This window comes from Lissotriton helveticus, chromosome 8 (assembly GCF_964261635.1).
Source record: "Lissotriton helveticus chromosome 8, aLisHel1.1, whole genome shotgun sequence".
In the NCBI taxonomy this organism is placed as follows: domain Eukaryota; kingdom Metazoa; phylum Chordata; class Amphibia; order Caudata; family Salamandridae; genus Lissotriton; species Lissotriton helveticus.
This window is the reverse complement of record NC_136069.1, coordinates 797,297,105-797,315,945: the sequence shown is the minus strand read 5'-3', so window position 1 is coordinate 797,315,945 and position 18,841 is coordinate 797,297,105. Positions and strand designations below refer to the sequence as shown.

Genomic DNA, 18,841 nt, shown 5'->3' with positions numbered 1-18,841 from the left:
GGCAGGGGCTCTAAGAAGGGGCGTAAGAACAACAAAGCCTCATTAACAAGCAATTGGTCTTTCAAAGACCTGTGAAGTACTCAGGTGCGGCTGTGTGTTTGCCCGGGAAGCTGTCTCAGCCCGGGCTGACACCTCTTAACCCTCTAAGGAGGGGGAGACACCAGATGGTTGGGGGTGTGATTTTACTGACGTCAATGAAGACCTCACTCGAGGGGCGAAGCGGAGCTAGGGCATCAACAAAAGCATTGTTACTGTAGGCTGGTCTGCTGGAGCACGGCAGCGCCGCAAAATGTACTAGTATTTTCCGTTTTTATATATAAATACAGATAAAGGAAAACTTGTTTTCCGTCTGTATTTATATGTAAAAATCTGTTTAAACAGAAAACCGGGAGCCCTAATTATGTTTAACTCAACTGGCCCTTTTCGCTCGTTTTTCCAGAGGACCGAGCAACGAAGTGCTCTGTCATTTTGACCCCGTCTGCACTGCCCCCACGATATTTGGGGCATTACCATAGATATTTTGACGAATCGTATTTGTGTTGATTATGAGATTTTAAGGCACTGTCCATTTCGAGGCACTGTTCATCTAAGCCTTGCTATAATGTTACCGGTGATATATATTCCCGGCGACGCCTATGCGGCCATTACACACAGCGGTACGTCTACATTGGAAATCACTTTGAATGACTTGAGCCACAGTATTCACTAAAAATGTTCTTACGTGTTTAGCGTGCCCCATTGGCACGGTAGCCCTGGTGATACAATAGACCACACTCCGCACCCGGCATAACGGCTCACAATTGTCCTCTCATGCACAAATTTGCTTGCGGTTGGCAAGCTACAACCTCCCCATTCGCATTTCATTGATACGTTTTTTGAGCACCATGTTTGTCCTATGTACTCTTTCTGTGGACTACAAATACAGATCTGGCCTTATGAGAGCATAATTGTGCAGTTACAGATTGCCTCCACTACCAAATGACCTGTGTGTGCACTTGAAGAACAGCGTTTTAGCACCTTCACCAGGATTTTGGTGGTGTCCCCACGGGACCAGCAACCCCTGGTCTAACAAGTTACCCTTTTTCTAATTTCTCTTCAGGTCTCCAAAGTTCAGACTATTCGCCCTGACTCCAGGCAGCACCGCTGGTTACACAATCATGCACTGCACCAGCGCAGCAGTAGTGTAAGAGTCAAGAGTACCCTCTCTTTCACTTTTAATACACCGGTCCTGACTAATTGCCGCAAGAACCGTTAGGGCCTATAAGGCAATAAACATGTTGACCACCCTCACTAGATAGGCCCTGTAGGATCATTACTTCCAGACAGGGCACACTTATTTTTAGTTAGGCTAGTACACCCTCTAAATAAAATCCATTACTAAGGATAGTAACAGACCTATTTTAATTCACAAAACTCACTCACTACCTTGTCCACATACCCTCACACACCCAATGGCTTCATCTAAAAAGATCTCCAGCAAACTGCCCCTTCTCTCGGGCCCGTCGGGCATTGCAGCGCCAGGCCGACGAAGAACAAAACGCCCTATGATGAGGCATGACATCCTCTGGGGTGTGTGAGGGCAACCCGTAAGAGACCTGAAGTCTCCTCGACACTCCTTCACTTTAGGAACTACACATTCCTTCATTTTCTGTTGGAAGGTAAGGCCAAGGGTTATGGGCCGCAGGATGTGGGCGTGACCTGGAGGGTAGGGATGGGAGCAGGATAGTTTCAGCTTGGGATGTCTGCGGGGAGGAGCTATCGATCATGTGTATAAGGACTGTGACAGGGAGGTCTAGCGAGGAGGTAATGTTCAAGAGCAAAGGAATGGACAAAAAGAGTGATGGTGGCCATTTATGTGAGGCATTTGTATTTTGTCCAGCTCAAACAGCTCTCTTGGTCGTAACACAATGCTGACTGGGAACAGCAAATCGCACCAGGACAAAGTCAGCACATTTACACAAACTGATCACAATCCAGACCAATAATGGCATCCAGATGGATCGATCCAAGGGTGACCACCTTACTCCAGGTCATTACAGACACTGCCACCAATCCTGAACTATTTAACCTACAAAATCACTGACTTCAGCTGTCCAAGTCTATTTAGTTAAATGAAAGGAAAACACAACTATAACATCCAGAAAGCGGTTAGGCTCACAACGGAAGCCTTCAACTGGAGTGGGGTGGTCACCCTAATTGATGCCACCCGTTTCAAGCGCTGCTTATTCAATACTTTATTGGTGCTTTCAGGTCTGTGCCCCAATCCCCCTTGTAAGTTATGCTACAGCTTAGCCACACATTTCAGGTTTCTGAGGAGAGTCTAAGTGTCTTGATCCGACTACAAACTAACCAAGCACTCAAAAGTAGTGTGAGAGGAGTAGTCAAAAAACAGGAGAGAAAAAAGTTAACAACAATGAACTTTTTTCTCTCCTGTTTTTTGACTACTCCTCTCACACTACTTTTGAGTGCTTGGTTAGTTTGTAGTCGGATCAAGACCCTTAGCTTCCCCTGTGTTTTGTTGCTAGTTAGTTTGGGGGACAGGATGCAAGGTAGTCTTTAAACAAAATTTCCCCTTAGACCCTCCTCTACATTTTGTTATTTGTCGAGAGACTAAGTGTACCAGGGCAGTCATAGGTTCAGGCTTACAAGTAGAAAATGCCAACAATATAAAATGTAAATATCAAAAACATATAAAACAAAGTGAAACGCTTACATAGGTAGAACCATCTACCTAGTCGAGATTGCCTCTGTGATACCACCCACCACCAAGTTGGTCTCTGCCTGGCAATGGGGGCTGGGTGAGAGGGTTGCAGGTTCCACCGGGAGAGGAGCTGTATTAGGTTTTATGTTTGGCAGATGGGGGCGAAGAAAGTTAAGCAATAGAATCAACATAACCTCTTATGAGCTATAAACGTTTTGTAAGCAGCAACCCTTAACAGCAGCAGGTACAACAAAGGACGCCTTCTGCAGCAGTCTATTGTAGTATTTCTTTTGCGCTTTCCTGCCTTCCCTTGAGGTCCACAAGCGCTTTCTATTATGTACAGAATGAGTCAATAAGGAAGGGACATGTCAAACCGGAAGGCGAGGGGACGGAAGAGGGAAAGAGAGGAAAACTATAGGAAGTATATCTCAGTGGGAAGGCTGCACAGAAGGAGAGATCGGGAAGTGCAATGGCGTAAAAGTGCTTGAGAGAGAAATGCAGAGCGGGGCTTGGTACTCACAGAGACCGCTCGAGCCGGTACTTGTCAACATACTTCTGCAGATAGGCGCGTCCTCTTTCTCTACCACTTCATAAAAAATACTGCACAGTAAACATCAACTAAAACTCTGGGCAGCTGCGCAGATATTGCTTTTGAAAACTCTCCATTAGAATGAAAGTTACAGGTCAAAGGCTGACATCTAAGGCGGCCTGTAGGGGCCAAAAATATGTCAGTCGGAGACGCTTAGGAAAACGCAAAGGAGGCGTGGGTGCCGTGATTTAGGGAGCAGCGACACCTGGCGGACACTGCTGAGCACATGAGTAAATTAAAATGAATTTCACAAAGCCTCGTGTTAGTGTTGTTACTGGAAAGAAGGCGTCCCGCTTGTCATGATCCATTTGACATGAAAGAGGGAGTGTCTTGGCATCAAGAAGGTGCATTCCGAAGTATTCTAATGATATTGATATATAGGATGTGCCCTAACGGCCCGAGCTGCCGACTGTGGAGCTGGGAGACCAGGGTCGAGTCCCGGCGTCGACTCAACATCCTGTGATGTGTGATTCTGGGCAAATCACTTAATCTCCCCGTTCCTACCAATAAGTGAATGTGTCCTTGTGTGACGTAACTGGTGCTCATGTAAAGCGCTCCATTACCTTGGAGTCGAGTTCGCGCTATATAAAACTGCAAACAAAAAATAAGGCATCGGGGCTCTTTGCGGCGAGTAATACGCTAGTTTGTGATCATTGCGGGTGGCAAGGGAAACAAATCGAGCCCATTCTGCGCTTCCCATAGACGCTAACTAACGGGCGCTATATACATTTAACATATGTATTTAGCATTCCTTGTGTATACAGCAGCTGTGCTCTGAGCGGGGCAGCTACTGTCTGCCCATGCTGAGGTGCCTCACTCCTTGAGGGGGCATGGCCAGAGAAGGGGAGCTGGCCAACAGGACAGAGCTGGGCAGACTGCCGAAGACCTACCAGATATCACACAGCACCGGCCGGCACTGTTGGGCAGAATACTAATCAAGCTGGTCCCAGTCTGCAGCTGCAGCCGAGGCTGCGCTGCTGCAGAAACCACCAGACACACACACACACTCCTAATTACCCCCGCACGTCAGTGGACCTCTCCGTCACTCACACACACACACACAGGATGGTAGACTGAGGCGAGCCGCGAGAGACTCCCTCCCAAGCCAGGAGCCGCGGCATTGATGCCACCGACGAAGGGGGCACCGCAAACAAAGGGCAGCCTCCAGGCAACTTTCCGGCGCCTCCTGCCCGGCCCCTTCGCCCCCCCCCCCCGCGCACCTCGCCTTCAATGGCTGTGAGCAGGCGCGCAGGCGGGGGCTCGCTGCGTGTCCAGTCAAGTTGGGGCGCACCGGAGGGGACTGGGGCAGAGGGGCTCTCCTGCCCGGATTATTCGCACCGACAACGCAGCAGCAGCGGCTTTAGCCCGCCAATTTCTGGGAGTTCCCCCTGACGGGCACCGCGGTGGGCTCTGGTGCCCGCGTCTATGGGGCGTCGTTCGCTTGTTTCCCTCGGCGCACGGGGGGCAGGGGCGCCCGCTGCCCGCGCTCCCGTCAACTTGGCACGAAGCAATGCGGATGCGCTACAGGTCGTAGCCCGGGCTCGCGGCGGCGGTGCCAGCGGGGGCTATCTATCCCCATCCTCGCGCTAATTGTGGTAATTACGGAGTAATCTCCTCTCGGGTGACATGCAGTCCCTCATCTCCCCTGTGACCAAGGCTATCCTGGTGGCTCTCTTCATTTTCGCCATTCTGCTCATCCTCTACGTGATCCTCTGGTACATCTGCCGGGATGTGGATTGTGACCACGGCATCTGAGGGGGGGAAGGCGAGGGGGCCAGGGCTCGAGGGGGGCCGGGGAGCCCACCAGGGTCTGACCCGCTGAGCGCCGAGGCAGCCGGTGGAGGGCCCGGCCGTGACCTTCAGGGATCAGTGCACCTGGTAAGTCAAATGTGGCGGTAAAAAGAGACTTTCTGGCAAGGGGGGCGAGGGGGCATGAGGAAAATGAAAGAAGTTATTATGCTGCCCAGCTTAGGGGTAAAATGCAAATCCCTGCTCTGTCTAGTCCAACAGCAAGAATGCCCGTTACTTTCAGCACTAATATTGGCTACTATGAATCAATTTTGAGAATCATGCTTTTTTTCCATAATATCATTTTATTGCCTATAATTTTATATTTCGGAAAGCGATAAAGGTGACTGACTCGCTATTATGACTAGGATGTTGATATTATTGATATTACTATTAGTGTTACTGCAATAATAATGAATAATACATGTAACAACAAAACAGTAAGAACATTACTATTGTTATATGTACATTGTATTTGATTGCAGCAGTGGTATCACTTTTAATAGGGTCATTTCAAGTGTTCATGTGGTAAATGAATGATGCAGAGTCCACTTGTTATGTTAGGATCCTTTATTGCTAGTTCCTTCCAGGTTATATAGACAGGTTGAGATAGTAAGTAAACCCCACCAAGGAACTAGCAATAAAGGATCTTAACATAACAAGTGGACTCTGCATCATTCATTTACCACAGTTCACATTGTTGTTGCCATTATGATGATTATAATTATTATTAGTCACTGTTAACCACACAGTAAATCTACATTTGGCTTTAAAGCGCAATCAACCTCTGGTAGAAATTCGATTTAATTGTCGGTCACCTCTAGGTTAATTCAAGTGTTTTATTGTTTTTATGTGGTATTTTATTACTAAACCAGTTAAATGACCTCGTTTCGTTCTCTGATCAGTTTGGTCCATTCGTTGGCTTAAACCCTTAAGCTAGGAAGATCTAATAGATTCCATTTGATAAGTGGTCAGCAGGAATTTGCAGTAGGCTTGTGTGATGTTTTAGAGGTGTTTAAGTTTGGTTTCATTTTCAAGAGGTTGTTGTTGAAAGAAAACATATCACATGCCCTGGGGACCGTTCCTTTTCAGGTTTCTTGGGTGTTGGATTTTGTGGTGGCGGGAAATGATGTGCAAAAACAGCACGGGGAATGAGGAAGGTTGCTGTGCCTTTGCAGTCTCACATTGGTATGCAGAAGGCAGCTCTGCTGCTAAGCAGATCACACAGGTGATCAATTGCTACAGAAAGACGAAGGCTTCTGAAGTTCAGAAGGAAAAACTGGCACATACATTGGAAAGAAAAACACTTCCCACCGCGGGATATTTCAGCAATATACAAATAAGTCTTCCTGGTCGACTCAGTTGGCCAGGTTTCTATTTACACTGCGGTTTTCTAGGCTGTGTTGGACTGGCTTTTCGGGTAGCCTGACACTGCCAGATGGGTAACCTTGAAAGGGCCAGTGTGTAGGCTGTGTTGTTTGGTAATATGATAGTCCACAGGATCAAAAAATGACTGTCCAGCACACTGCCCTTTTCAAGCTGGCCCTTCTGGTAGTGCCAGGCTGCCCGTAAGGGCAGTCCAACACTTTTTCTAGAGAAGTTGTAAAATGCTACTTTGCCCCTAAAATGCTGAATTTTAAGACTAGTGTTCTGACTGTTGAGTCACGAGTTATAATAGAACATTTGACACAATTTAGCTAGAAATTGAAAGCATAGTTTTAAAATAACAGATAGAAAAACTCTTTTTCTCTGACCGCAGAGTCCTGCAGCCAGGCAGCATTGCTGTCACTGCAGATAAGTCAGACTTTAAAAGGCCCCTATTTCTGGAGCATGCCTTTCAAAGGGGAAGGTGATGACCTTCCCTCGCATTTGTCTTTTTTTCCCCTCTCGAAATTGACATTGTATTTCAACTGATTGTCATTTGTCGTTTACTTCACCTCTGTGTTTGCCTGTTTTGCACAGCCTTTGAAACATCAACCTGGGAGAAAGAGCACACTCCTTCTACAGTACCCACCTTCAAGTGCTTCAAAACATGGATTGAGACGCTGTTTGAAAATGAGACGGAAAGAAAATGATCCTGATTGCTTCTCCGACTGTACTCAAGACACTTGCTTGGAAAGGCGGCCTGCTGCACAGTCTTATCCCTTTGTAGCCTGTTGGCTTTTGGAATCAGGCTTAATACTGGTTGGTGACCCACGGACGACCTCACCTGAGAGCTTTCTGGTATTGTTAATGCAAGCCTGCATCTCAAGGCACTAGCTGGATGTATTGTTTCTGTTGGAATTTCCATTGTGTTGCTACTTGTTCATTTATCAATGAATCACCAAATGCAAAGACTCTCAATGTACCCACCCGTCGCAAAACACCAGCCATGCTCCTGCTGCTCTATGAGGCACCTTTTGGAAGCTGTGACAGAACCTTTGTCTTCTCACCGAGCTAGCCATTTTCTTCTTTCTTCTGTCTGTGACTTGCAACAGCCAGGTCGCCAATGTATATTCAACTTGCAGCTGTTAGTGTGTGACAGGTCCTGACACAAATCCACACACTGACTCATGTGCCACACTCCACACCATTTTCTCTTCCCATTCACTGAGCTGCTGCATATGGCTACCCTCTGTCACACAGTTCCAATTTAAACCAGCGTGTTCCTTAACCGTACGTATACCATGCTACTCGTGGGTTTTTGCTTGTTGACTTGTCAAAATGTATTTTTTATCTAAGCTGCTTGCATCACAACCGAGGTAAAATAAACACAAACTGCAAATGCTTGCCAAGAAATGCAATAACATTCAATTCCCTGCATTTCAGAAAGCAAATCTTCAAAGGCTTAACATTTCTGTAAGGTTTCTCAATTTAGATCAATAATGCAAAACGTGACCCCATTTTTGTAGCGTTTGACATTGGAGGTCTTGCTGTCAATAAATTCTGTAGTTTACCGTTGGGCAGCTGACAGTCCTTTGTGTAGTTTGATCAGTGACAAAACACTATATTTTTCTGTGAATTGTACATTTAGTACGGGTTTCTGCACAGCTTGAATAGACTAATTTGTTTCTCAGCATGGGGCCTCCGTGCATTTCAAGTAAGCTTGACTGAAGCCCATTCCAAGAATGGCATCCTCTATGATATATTCGGTTAGAAAATAACAAATCCAACTTGCAGGACAGCTAATTACGCTGTGCTTAATTTGTTCAGGTAGTTGCAGGTGTTAGGCATCAACACTCTTTTTTGTGGACCAGGACGTATTTTTCAACATCAGACTTTGACCCAGCGCAAGAGAGAGAAACACAGAAAAGGGAGACAGGAGGAGGAAGAGAAAGATAGAAAAAACTGTGACAAAACGAGAAAGCAGGGGTTGAAAAGAACATGGAAGAAGGCAACAGAGGAACATTGTAGGGTGGTGTAATAGAGACAAGAGGTGAAATAAATACTAGGCAGCCTTTGTATTTGGCACCCTGGCACTGAACAGCATCAGCAGCGGGACCCGAGAAAAAATTCGGGTCCTTGTCCACTGGGAGTATGGAAGGATGTGTTTACAATATAAAATGAGGATATAAAATTCACCTCTACGACTAAGTAGGTGGAAGGTTCTGAGGGTAAAAAGTGTGTGACCTTACCAGCGAGTCAATCACAACAGTAAATAAAACAATATCAAAGAAACACAATATTTAGAGGGCACATTCTGCAGTATTACTTCTGAGTGACTTTAGATGTTGTGCAACAATTTTCTGGTATAAATTAAAATTAGAAATCCTAAATGCAAATTGTTTTGCTAGTAGATATCAGTGATCAAGATACTTTAACACTGATCGATATGGACATCAGCTAAAGACCTGTTAACATAAAGTGTGCTATATAAATGCACTTGATTCAACTTAACTCAATTAATCCCAGAAAAATATCCACAAAGGTTGCTAAAGCACCTTCTGGTCAGTTCAACCTGGGGGGTGATTAGAAGATCTAGAGGAAAATGATGTTAGTTAGCAAGCGACCTGGACAGTTTACATGCCAAAGCAGATTCCATTTGCGGAATCACGTTTTTAGCTGCTTTGACACTGTGTGAAAGTGAGAGAACATTTCTTATTTTTCCTTTCACACTGCATTGAGTATGCTGTCTGTGAGGCCTACACAGACAACTCCATGCTCTTAAAGTGTTTTGCACGTGATATGGAAGTCATGGTAAAGACCAGCCAGCAACAAGGCCTGATGCTGTCTGTGACGTATGCGCGGCAGCTGGACAGTTCAGAACCCTAAGACTGTTGTAAAAATTGTAGCAGGAGCAATATGCAGCTAAATACTAATAAACAATAACATTTAGAGCGAAACAAGTACATTTTCTCTCCACATGAAACATAAGTGCACTGGAGGAAAAAAGCAGTCTTCCTTATTATGTTTGTGAAGCCTCCCACTGGAACTTCTTTCCAGGGTATACCAGTGCAAAAATGTACTGCTGTCCACTTCTGCTAACTCATAGCAAAATTTCTGTTCCTACCCAATTCTTTCAGTTGCTGAAATTCGTACCACCTCTTCCTCCCAGCGGGTGATATGTTGGCCATCGCCACTTATTCAGCCACTTCAGCTTCATACAGTACTTCTTACAAGACAAAAGCATTGTCCTCTAGCTTTATTAATACCCTAGTGTTTAATGGTGTAATGCAACATTCTGCCACGCATATTGGGGTCAAGTATCTTCTTGTAAGGACTTACGCATCAGAAGTGCAATACAACGGGTGAAAAACAGCAACAATTCATGTCTGAAAATCAGATGTGGTCCCTGGCTTTGTCTTTCTCAGTGTTTGTTAATTTGCTTTTCTTCGTCTGGTTAAATTTATTCATGAATGTCTGAAGTGCAAAAACACTGACTACATTCTGTGGTAATATGTGTAGTGTTAACGCATACCTAGCCTTACTGGTTCAGTGGGCAATAATGAACTATGTTGGACTTCCCATGGAAGCTAAACCTTATATATTGCACACTGAGGTATAATTGACCAATTTATCTGACATCAGATATGGAGCGTTGCAGTTGTATGTCACAATGTCATTAGCAAAAATGTCGTCTGACGGAAATATTTTGTACTACAAATAATTTACAAACAAAAATCGTACCATTGGGTGTAGATTTTCTATCACCGTCAATGAAGCAATAGTTTTGTAAACAATGTTCAGGACAAAATATTTCTGTTTGATGATTTTTTTGGTTAAGATATTATGGTAGGATAGACAGAGGGTTAAAACTGTGATGCCACTGATAACCTGCTCACTGTGAAACATCAGATAACACTGGATGTACTGTATAGTCTTTCCATTACACCCATTCGTGCTAGCTCCTTCTGAATAGCCCACTGATCATTATTATATCCAAATCTCCAATTAAATACCAGCAGATTGAAAAGGGAGTGTGTTAATCCTGACATTTCGATCTCGATGTGCTGATCACAAAGAATGTCCACAAACGCAGCTGTTGGTATTTGCATCAGAACCCCCTTCTGCATAATCGCAGCTCCGTTTCATTGTGCCCTGGCATTTAGCTAATTCTCTTTCACTCTAAAAGGAGCTGGCACCCAGGCTGGCAGCCCTGAAAGAGAAGTTCTATGTCTGGATGCCAAACGGTGTGGCTTCAATGCAGAAGCAAATGGTGTGGGCCAGAATTCCCAGCTGCGGCCTATTCGAGGGTAGCAACTCTGTGTCTTCTCCATAACATCGAAGACATCGCCTTTCCCTGCTGCCAGTGCAAAATATTCCCTAAATTAAGCAATACTTCAACTGAAAAATGCTCGAATGTGATTTCTGCATAGTAATTTACCCCAAGCAATTTTCCATTTCATTTTCTAATAGCTGTGGACAAGGCTGATGTTTTCCACTGCAAATATGGAAGCAGTACTCTCTGATTTTCAACTGAGGATTGAATAGGTTTGAACATGTAAAGGATGTTGCTGATGATCCAAAAACAGGTGAAGCACGGTATAGTGCTGAAGGAGCTAAGCGCCTCATGAAATTAGGAAGACAAATGACACAAGTTCAGTCTTTCAAAACTTTATGCCAGTGGTGTAAAGGCAGTGCTTAACTTGAGGCGGTGACTACAGATGGGGCACACCTGCACTTACTTTTCCTCGTCAGACCCAGAGCATGGGAGACGAACACAAAAGGAGGAGATAAAAACAGAAAAACAGTGACAAAGGGAGAAAGCATAGATGAAAAAGAACTTGAAAGATTGAAAACACGGGTCACGGAGGCTATAGTAGTGGAAGAAAGAGGCATGAGGTGGAATCAAGACTACGCAGCCTTGGTATTCGGCAATCCTGACACATGAGTTCCGGCTGTTGCCTTCAGAGAAAAAACTTTGGGTACCAGCACTTATTATATTTAAATCCAGCATGGTGTAAATGACATTCAGCATTCCGATACACATTTATAAGAGATCGATATAGTTGGGCGGAATGTGAAGTGGATGTTCAGAGAAATACCAGAGTGTGTGGGAGTAAGAGAGCATAAGGCGATGACTGTTGTTCTAATTATGTCAATACAGGCAAACTTTATGCCACTGAAGTATACTGCCACTGCTTCAGCATCAGGGGATTAAGTGTTTTGAACAAGTTATCAGGAGAGTTTATGAAACGAAGTTCAGCTTATGAGTGAAAAAACTTTTTGAAAAGGGTTCAATGAGTGATTTGGAAAATCACATGCTTGAAAGAACCATTTATTTGCAGCAAATATATATATTTCCTTTTCTCCCCCAGGCGCATAACTACTTATATTTATAACAAATGAAATTAACACAACTTTGCTTTGCAAATTGAGTGGTTATTTATAAAGGCAGCTTCAAATCCATCAAGAGACTGTTTTAATATCAAACGTTTAAGATAACTTATTGCACTGTAATTTGTTGATATCCGTTGATATATTTTACTGGTGAAACAAATGAGTGCAATGAAAGTGCGCTATATTAGCCTTAGAGCCCACACAGGAGTAATGTATGTGAATTAATGGAAAAACAAAAATGGAGAAACCACATTGGAGGAAACCAAGGTTCAGGGCTGGTGAGGGATTTTAAGGTTCAGTGAAGGGTAGCCTTTAGTAGTGGTGAAGGTTTTTTTAGAGTTCAAGAATGCGAGGAGTTTGGACGTAGTGTGAGACTTTAGAGGTCAGGGATAGGTGGAGTTAATGTCAGAAAGAGTTTTAGGGTTGTGGGATGGATAGAGTTTAGGCTAGTGATATGTTTTAAGGCTTCTGCAAGGGAGGAATTTAGACGTAGAAAGAGGGCTTTAGGTTTCAGGAATGGGTGGTGTTTAGGGGTGGGGAGGGACTTTTTTTGGGTTCATGGTAGGTGGAGAGTAGAAATGTTTGGGTGTTAAAGGTTCCGGGTGTGGTTGACAGGTAGAAAGGGATTTTTAGGGTGCAGAAATGGGTGGAGTTAAGGGGTAGCGATGGGTTTTAGTGTTCAGCGATGGGTGGAGTTTAGAGGTAGAAAGAACTTTTTAGGTTTATGGATGCGTGGAGTTTAGGTGTCAGGAATGGGTGCAGTGAATGTGGGGTGAAGGGTGTTTAAAGCTCAGGGGCAGTTGGTGTTTAGGGGAAGAAAAGGATTTTAGGTTTCAGGGATGGAGTTTAGCGAGCAGGGACAGGTGGAGTTTAGGAGTGGTGACGGCAGGAATGGATGGTGTTTAGGGGTTTGGAAGAGGGGTGAGACATTTTTGGTGTTTTAAGGGGGGATGAGGGGTCAGCGAATTGAAAGCATCAAAATAAATTATTTGACATTGTAAAAGATATACATTCAAAATAATGTCCCCCAAAGTAAAGCATTGAAATAAATACCTCTGAATTTTTTTTTCTAATAGTAAGACCTGCAACCATTGCATTTACACCGTAACATATAAACATGCAAAATCTTGCTTCGAAAAGAAAAAAAAATCTAAGAATTGGTTTCCATTAAGTGCGAAAAAGCCTTTCATCCTGAACATTTCCATGAAACAGTTTAGGTGAAATGGTTTCTCAGTAAAGGTATGCCATGAAATCGTTTTTCTATGAATTCACATGCAACCCACAGGAGCCTTCTTTATATGACGAAGGGGGCTCAAAAAGTTAATGTTAAGACCTTTGTGGGCCCAAACTAGACACAAGTGTGGGCTTTAAAGCTACTGAACAATAGATACTAACTCTGGAATTGATTCACAAAGCTTTTTCTGTGCGCAGCTGTGTCGTATTCCTGATTTAGGTTTTCTTACTCCTGAATTTTAGACAACACAGCTTTGTGAATGGGGCCATTTGTACTTATTGTGCTGGTTCAATTAAAGTAATGATTACCTATATACTTGAACTGATATAGGGACAAACATCTCTTTTTTGCAGTACACTTCATGTACATTGCCTTCTTTGTCTACACAATCCTCCACATCAGTTTTCTAATCTGAACCCTTCAAGGTCATCCTCTACCGAATGTACCAAAAGTTGTATCACTATGCTTGCAAGTGTAGGGGTGCCTTCACTCTTTTCCTCCCGATAATCCCATAAGATTGTCTTCCTTCTTTGCTTCAGACATGTACCAATGACTACAGGACCAACCACACCATTTTGGTTACTCTGGGGTTCTGAATCTGTTTGCTGTGATATTTGCATTTAACCGAAGTGTTTTAAAAGTGTGAAATCTTAGAAGCAAAACTGTAAATGGTCAATTATTTTTTTGAAAAAGCACATCCATGTTTTTTAACCAAAGAGGCAAATTATGACATATATCACACAAACTCTGAAATGACTGGGCTCATCAAAAGCGCCCAATAAACTGGGAGTACATCAACATCTTTCTTTCAAAAGCTCATAATTCCATGGTCAGTGAACACTACGACACAGGGCCACTTAAATTATAGGGAAATTGACCACATTATGTGGTAACGCACGCAGCAGAAAAGGAAATTGATGTGGCATAGTGTATCACTATTTCACTATTTTGTCATTTTAACACATATAAATAGTGCCCTGGGCAAAAGGCTCACATCATTATTACCAGTTTAACACCGTAAATACAGCAAACAATTGAAAATTGGACAGTTAAACTTTGCACAGTGTCTAGCACTGGATGACACCACACATGGTGTTTGTTTGGATTGGGCTAGATTATTTTTTTGTTTAAACCTACAAATAATGCAGCAGATAGGGGATTATTTGGCATGTGTGGCTAACACATATTTGAGTAGAAAAGATTGCAGCTGCAGATTTGCATAATTCCAGAGGCCCTAAGTAAAGGGCTTGTTTGATATTTGATGCCATACATAAGTGGTGCCAAAAAGATGGTTTAGAAATGCAAGGAAAGTGTTGGATTTCAAGATAATCACACAAAATGTACGACTTTCACTTTTAGATTAAATGTATGTAAATGTATCTCATGATGAAAGCCTCAAAATTGGGTTTGGTTTTGGCCTCTGGACAAATGTTTGACACCTCTGCCATAAATTGTATGTAACTTATACATACACATTGAACTTGCATTTTGTTTGTGTCACTATTTGATGTAGGGACAGACGTGCATACTGTACTGTATATTAACATATTGTTGAATGGTTGATGTATTACTGTGTATAGTGTGGGCGATCCATTTTCATCAATTGACACATTTCAGACTCCACTCACAGTAGGTCAGTACTATGTCAACAACGGAACTCCCAACTGCAAAAAAATAATCTGTGAATAGGGGGTGGAGCCTTGGAGGGGGCCGGGCTTCACTCCAAGAACCGCCTGAAAGGCACTTTTACCACCTCTTCCCCCATCAATCCCTTTTCCCCTCCAAAAACAATCAATAATGGACTTCGGCTGCCTTCAGTCTCCAAAGACTCACTCAGTACAAGAGTTTCATGTTCGCCTTCGCTGTCACTGTGTGATATCAGCTCTTCACAGGGTGACAGTGAGAAGAAATCCAACATTGTGTGACACACGCTGGCACAGTGTGAGTTGACAAGTCTGAAACATATCTGGGATATACTATCACAACGCGAGGCCGCACCTTGAGGACAGTGCATCTCTGCCTCCTATGTCTCCATTTCACAGCATCGTAAATGCCACACAATCCAAAATATTCAGTTGCAATGGCGTTTTTCAACAAGTGGTGCCTGCAGTGAATGATGTCAGAGAAACAGACCGAAAGAACTTCGACCCTTTTCTTCACATTGACTCATATAAATTCACAGTGCCTATGGCAGATGGTTTTGGGATTAAGTTGATGTTTACATTTCAAGTCCCTGTTGTTTGTTGTTACTTCAATAAAATTCTATTTCTGGATTAAATGAATGCTCATTCGATTGCTTACCTGGTGCTGACGGTTGGAGCCAGACATTCTAATGGAATAAATTAAAGAGAGGCAGCATGGAACCTGCGAGTGAAATGCATTTAGAAAATTATAAAGAAAAATATGATTTGCACATTAAAAGCCCCTGGAGAGCAAGTGTTGACTGATAGATAAAAGTGCTTTGAGAAAATGTATTGCACTTTTAAAGCAATATGTTTACAGCATTCCCATGAAAATGTAAATTACGTTTCTGCTACGCAATGTTGCATCTATTTCAATTTGCTCGTTATTTCAACTTGCAGGAAATTCAGGGACAAATTGTGAAATGTGTTTCACTTTGTTGTATATTCACTTTGTCAGTAAGAATATACTGTCAATTAGGTCTGCACATAATCTACATTTACACACATTTTTATAATCTAGTACACACATCAATTCTATGCGCCTTGATTCCAACATTGAAAAAACATGTACAGCGCTTGCTCAGTGCAATAAAAGACCAGGGTTAAAACCCTTTCAGGGGGCTGCTGTTGGCTCATAGTCTAGCTCTGCAATATTAAGCACACATATACTATGAGGGTTGTTGTGTTCTTTTGTCCTGTTGTCAAGTTGCATTCCACGCCCCCTCATACAAACCAGAAAAGATAGCCATTGATATTGTCAATGCGCTCCTCCATCCCAAAATATACTGACATTGTGGGCCCAATTTACAAAGACAAATGTGTATGACTGTCAAGTGTCTACCAAAGGATACCTAGCACTTACTACTGCATAACTGTAGGTCACAACTTTGCACATTTATGCTGTAGTAAACACCACTCAAGGAGTGTGGAGTGGGTTAATCAACCATGATATGTCTTGAGAGTTTGTGAACACCCACCAACAAGTGAGTTTGTGGGCATTCTCTTCCAGGGTAAGAAGGGAAACAGAACACCACAAAATGTTGTGGGGAGCAGGGGACATCGTTTTTCCAAAATGTAAGAATAGAGAGCAATTTTTCTTGAGTGCCAGTTTAGCTGGTGGGGAACTCACAGAAGGCCATATTTGCTGAAGCTTAGGAATAACATCACACATCAAGATAGGTTTTTCCTTTTGATTTTTGTAGGTTTGTGACTCAAGTTTCATAAAAACTTCAGAAGTATGCATAATAGGTTCAAGAAAGGAAGCTCAGTTGATCTGAAACATTACTGCAGTGCCTGCACCAAAACGCAATAACCCACAACCCAAAAGTGAGGTAGTGACTCCCAAACTGCAGAAAAGGATGACACTGGTTGGCAAGAGAAACTTGGATCAAGTCTTAATGAATGGAGTGTCTGGTGTATTGGGGCATCCAGTTTTGATGTTGCTTGCTGGGATGGTTTACAGCCTTTACGACGCGGCTGTTACACCGCGTGCCGTTACAACGCGGTTTCTTCAACGCAAGTCGTTACCACGACTTGCGCTGGAGGGCGCTGCAGGACAAGGAATTTTTTAATTTACTATCCAACACCTTCCCTACTGTACGTAGGCTGGTGTTAGAATAGTAAATAAAAAAATTCCTAAGTCCGCACCCCTCCAACGCAAGTCGTGGTAACGACTTGCGTTGAAAAAAACGCGTTGTAACGGCACACGGTGTAAAAACGTGTTGTAACGGCACACGGTGTAAAAGCACGCGTTGTAAAGCCGTACATTCGCTGGGATTAGCAGATAAGAGTTCAGTGGGCCAACTAAGATATATTCCAGACTTGTCCCACAGCTCTTCAAACTGCCAAGATTGGTGAGGGAAGGTGATGATATACTGTGATTGATATTGAAGGTGTCAAAATCTCTAGGAGACTATACCTCTGTAACCACTGGTCAAGGTCATGATTTTGCAATACTTATCCACCCACTGAGAACAAAGGGGGCTTGCGTTCAGGTTTCACTAGACTTTCAAACCTCGATCTTTTTGAAAACTGTAAGGAAGAAGTTGATGTCAGCTGTGCCTTTTGCTTCTCAATAAGGTGAGCCTAGCTTCTACCCTATGCAATTCCTCTTCCTGGCAGGTCAAAGCAGCAAGACTTACCCATTGGCTTTTTTCAAGCTTTGCGGGATTCAGCAACATGAGCTCCGGGGTGTAGTACATAATCATTCACTCAGCTGTGCTGCAGAACATTAAGGATGAAGCAGAGGAAAAAACAAGGACTAACTCAAGAAGGTTAGTGCTATCCATCCAGAGCATTGGTGGCAAGCCAGGGACGTATAGATTTGCTAACCTTACATTTAATTTCTCCAAGAAACCAGAGCAGGCAAATGCACAACAGGCATTTTGCTGCTCTCCCTGCACTGGATCAAGCAAATAATTTTTAGGGATGTATATTAGGAAGTCACAGGCCAGACATACCAAGTGAAGTTGTTGCATCAAAAGACTGGTCTGTAGAGGAAGCCATGCTGATTTTAGCCAGGTGCTGTTGAAGGACATATCTCCATCACTGCAGGATGTGCATTGCTTCAACTCTCCTAGACATCTGCCAGGTTTCCAAAGTACAGGTCTCAAATGGCGGTTAAGTGCACTCCGTCATGTCTACCAGGACCAAGGCATCCTAAAGAGACACCATCATTTCTGTTCGCCATTTGTGTGTGGTTGATAAGGACACTATTCACATTCCACATGGACTCCAACCATGCATCACTCAAGCACATCCACACAACACACAATCAGATGAAAGCAAAGGACCCCATGGAGACTGAACACATTTTTTACGAAGGGGGTTTGTACTGCCAAAACCATACTATTATTTAAAAGCTCTGAATCATGTTTGTTCAAACCAGCTGCCACCAATCCGTTTCCACATAACATTATGAGTCAGTGTAAACCCCCTTCTCAATGGTCTTTGGGTATAATTGTTGTACACATCTAATGCAGCAGAATGGTGGTATCTGCTGCTGGAAGAAACAAAACATAGTGTAACACCTCCAGTTGGTTCAGAGATGTTGACACCACTGGTGGATAAACAAAGTGTCAATCAGAAAAGGGTCATGATGGTACTACAGCTGTCCGCTTAGTTCAAGGGCTGTTGTCCCTATTAACAGCTACAAAATATTTGGTTCACATGCTTGGCAAGTCCAAATAATATATAAATACACCCAGCACCTAGAAACAACTCGCCCAAAGATCTGATATACACTGTAACTGATTTTTGTATTGAATGAGCTGCCAGTGACCAAAAATATATTAAAAATTGCAACTGGAAAAATAGTTGAGGACGATTCTCTGGGTGATCAAGATGCGTGGTGTTACCATATTCCTGGCATGTTGCAATACTTCTGGCTCATCACAAAAATCCCACACGACTTACATTTCTTTCTATAGGCTCACTCCATGGTACAAATTTAACATACCATACTTTGTACTCATGATATTATTCATCTTTTTATTATGTTTCTTGAATTATACATATATGTTTCTTTTTTGATATGTCTACGTGTACAAAAAAGGTAAAACACGTTTAAAATGTTCATTGGCTCATAC

At 43.2% G+C, this 18,841-nt stretch overlaps 1 protein-coding gene and 1 long non-coding RNA gene across 2 annotated transcripts in view; one reads left to right on the top strand and one right to left on the bottom strand.

The window, feature by feature from the left end:
* The window catches only part of UBAC2 (UBA domain containing 2), an 811,088-nt gene extending 807,691 nt beyond the window's left edge, over positions 1–3,397 (bottom strand). The window contains exon 1 of the mRNA XM_078657616.1: positions 3,222–3,397. Coding sequence (XP_078513742.1) covers positions 3,222–3,252 — 31 coding nt within the window. The 5' untranslated portion in view covers positions 3,253–3,397. The remainder of the gene's footprint in view (positions 1–3,221) is intronic.
* A 1,670-nt stretch (positions 3,398–5,067) lies between these two features.
* Positions 5,068–15,349, top strand: LOC144772917 (uncharacterized). Its single transcript, XR_013599871.1, has 2 exons — positions 5,068–5,168; positions 7,041–15,349. It is a non-coding gene; the product is annotated as an uncharacterized LOC144772917 (long non-coding RNA).
* The last annotated feature ends 3,492 nt before the right edge of the window (positions 15,350–18,841 follow it).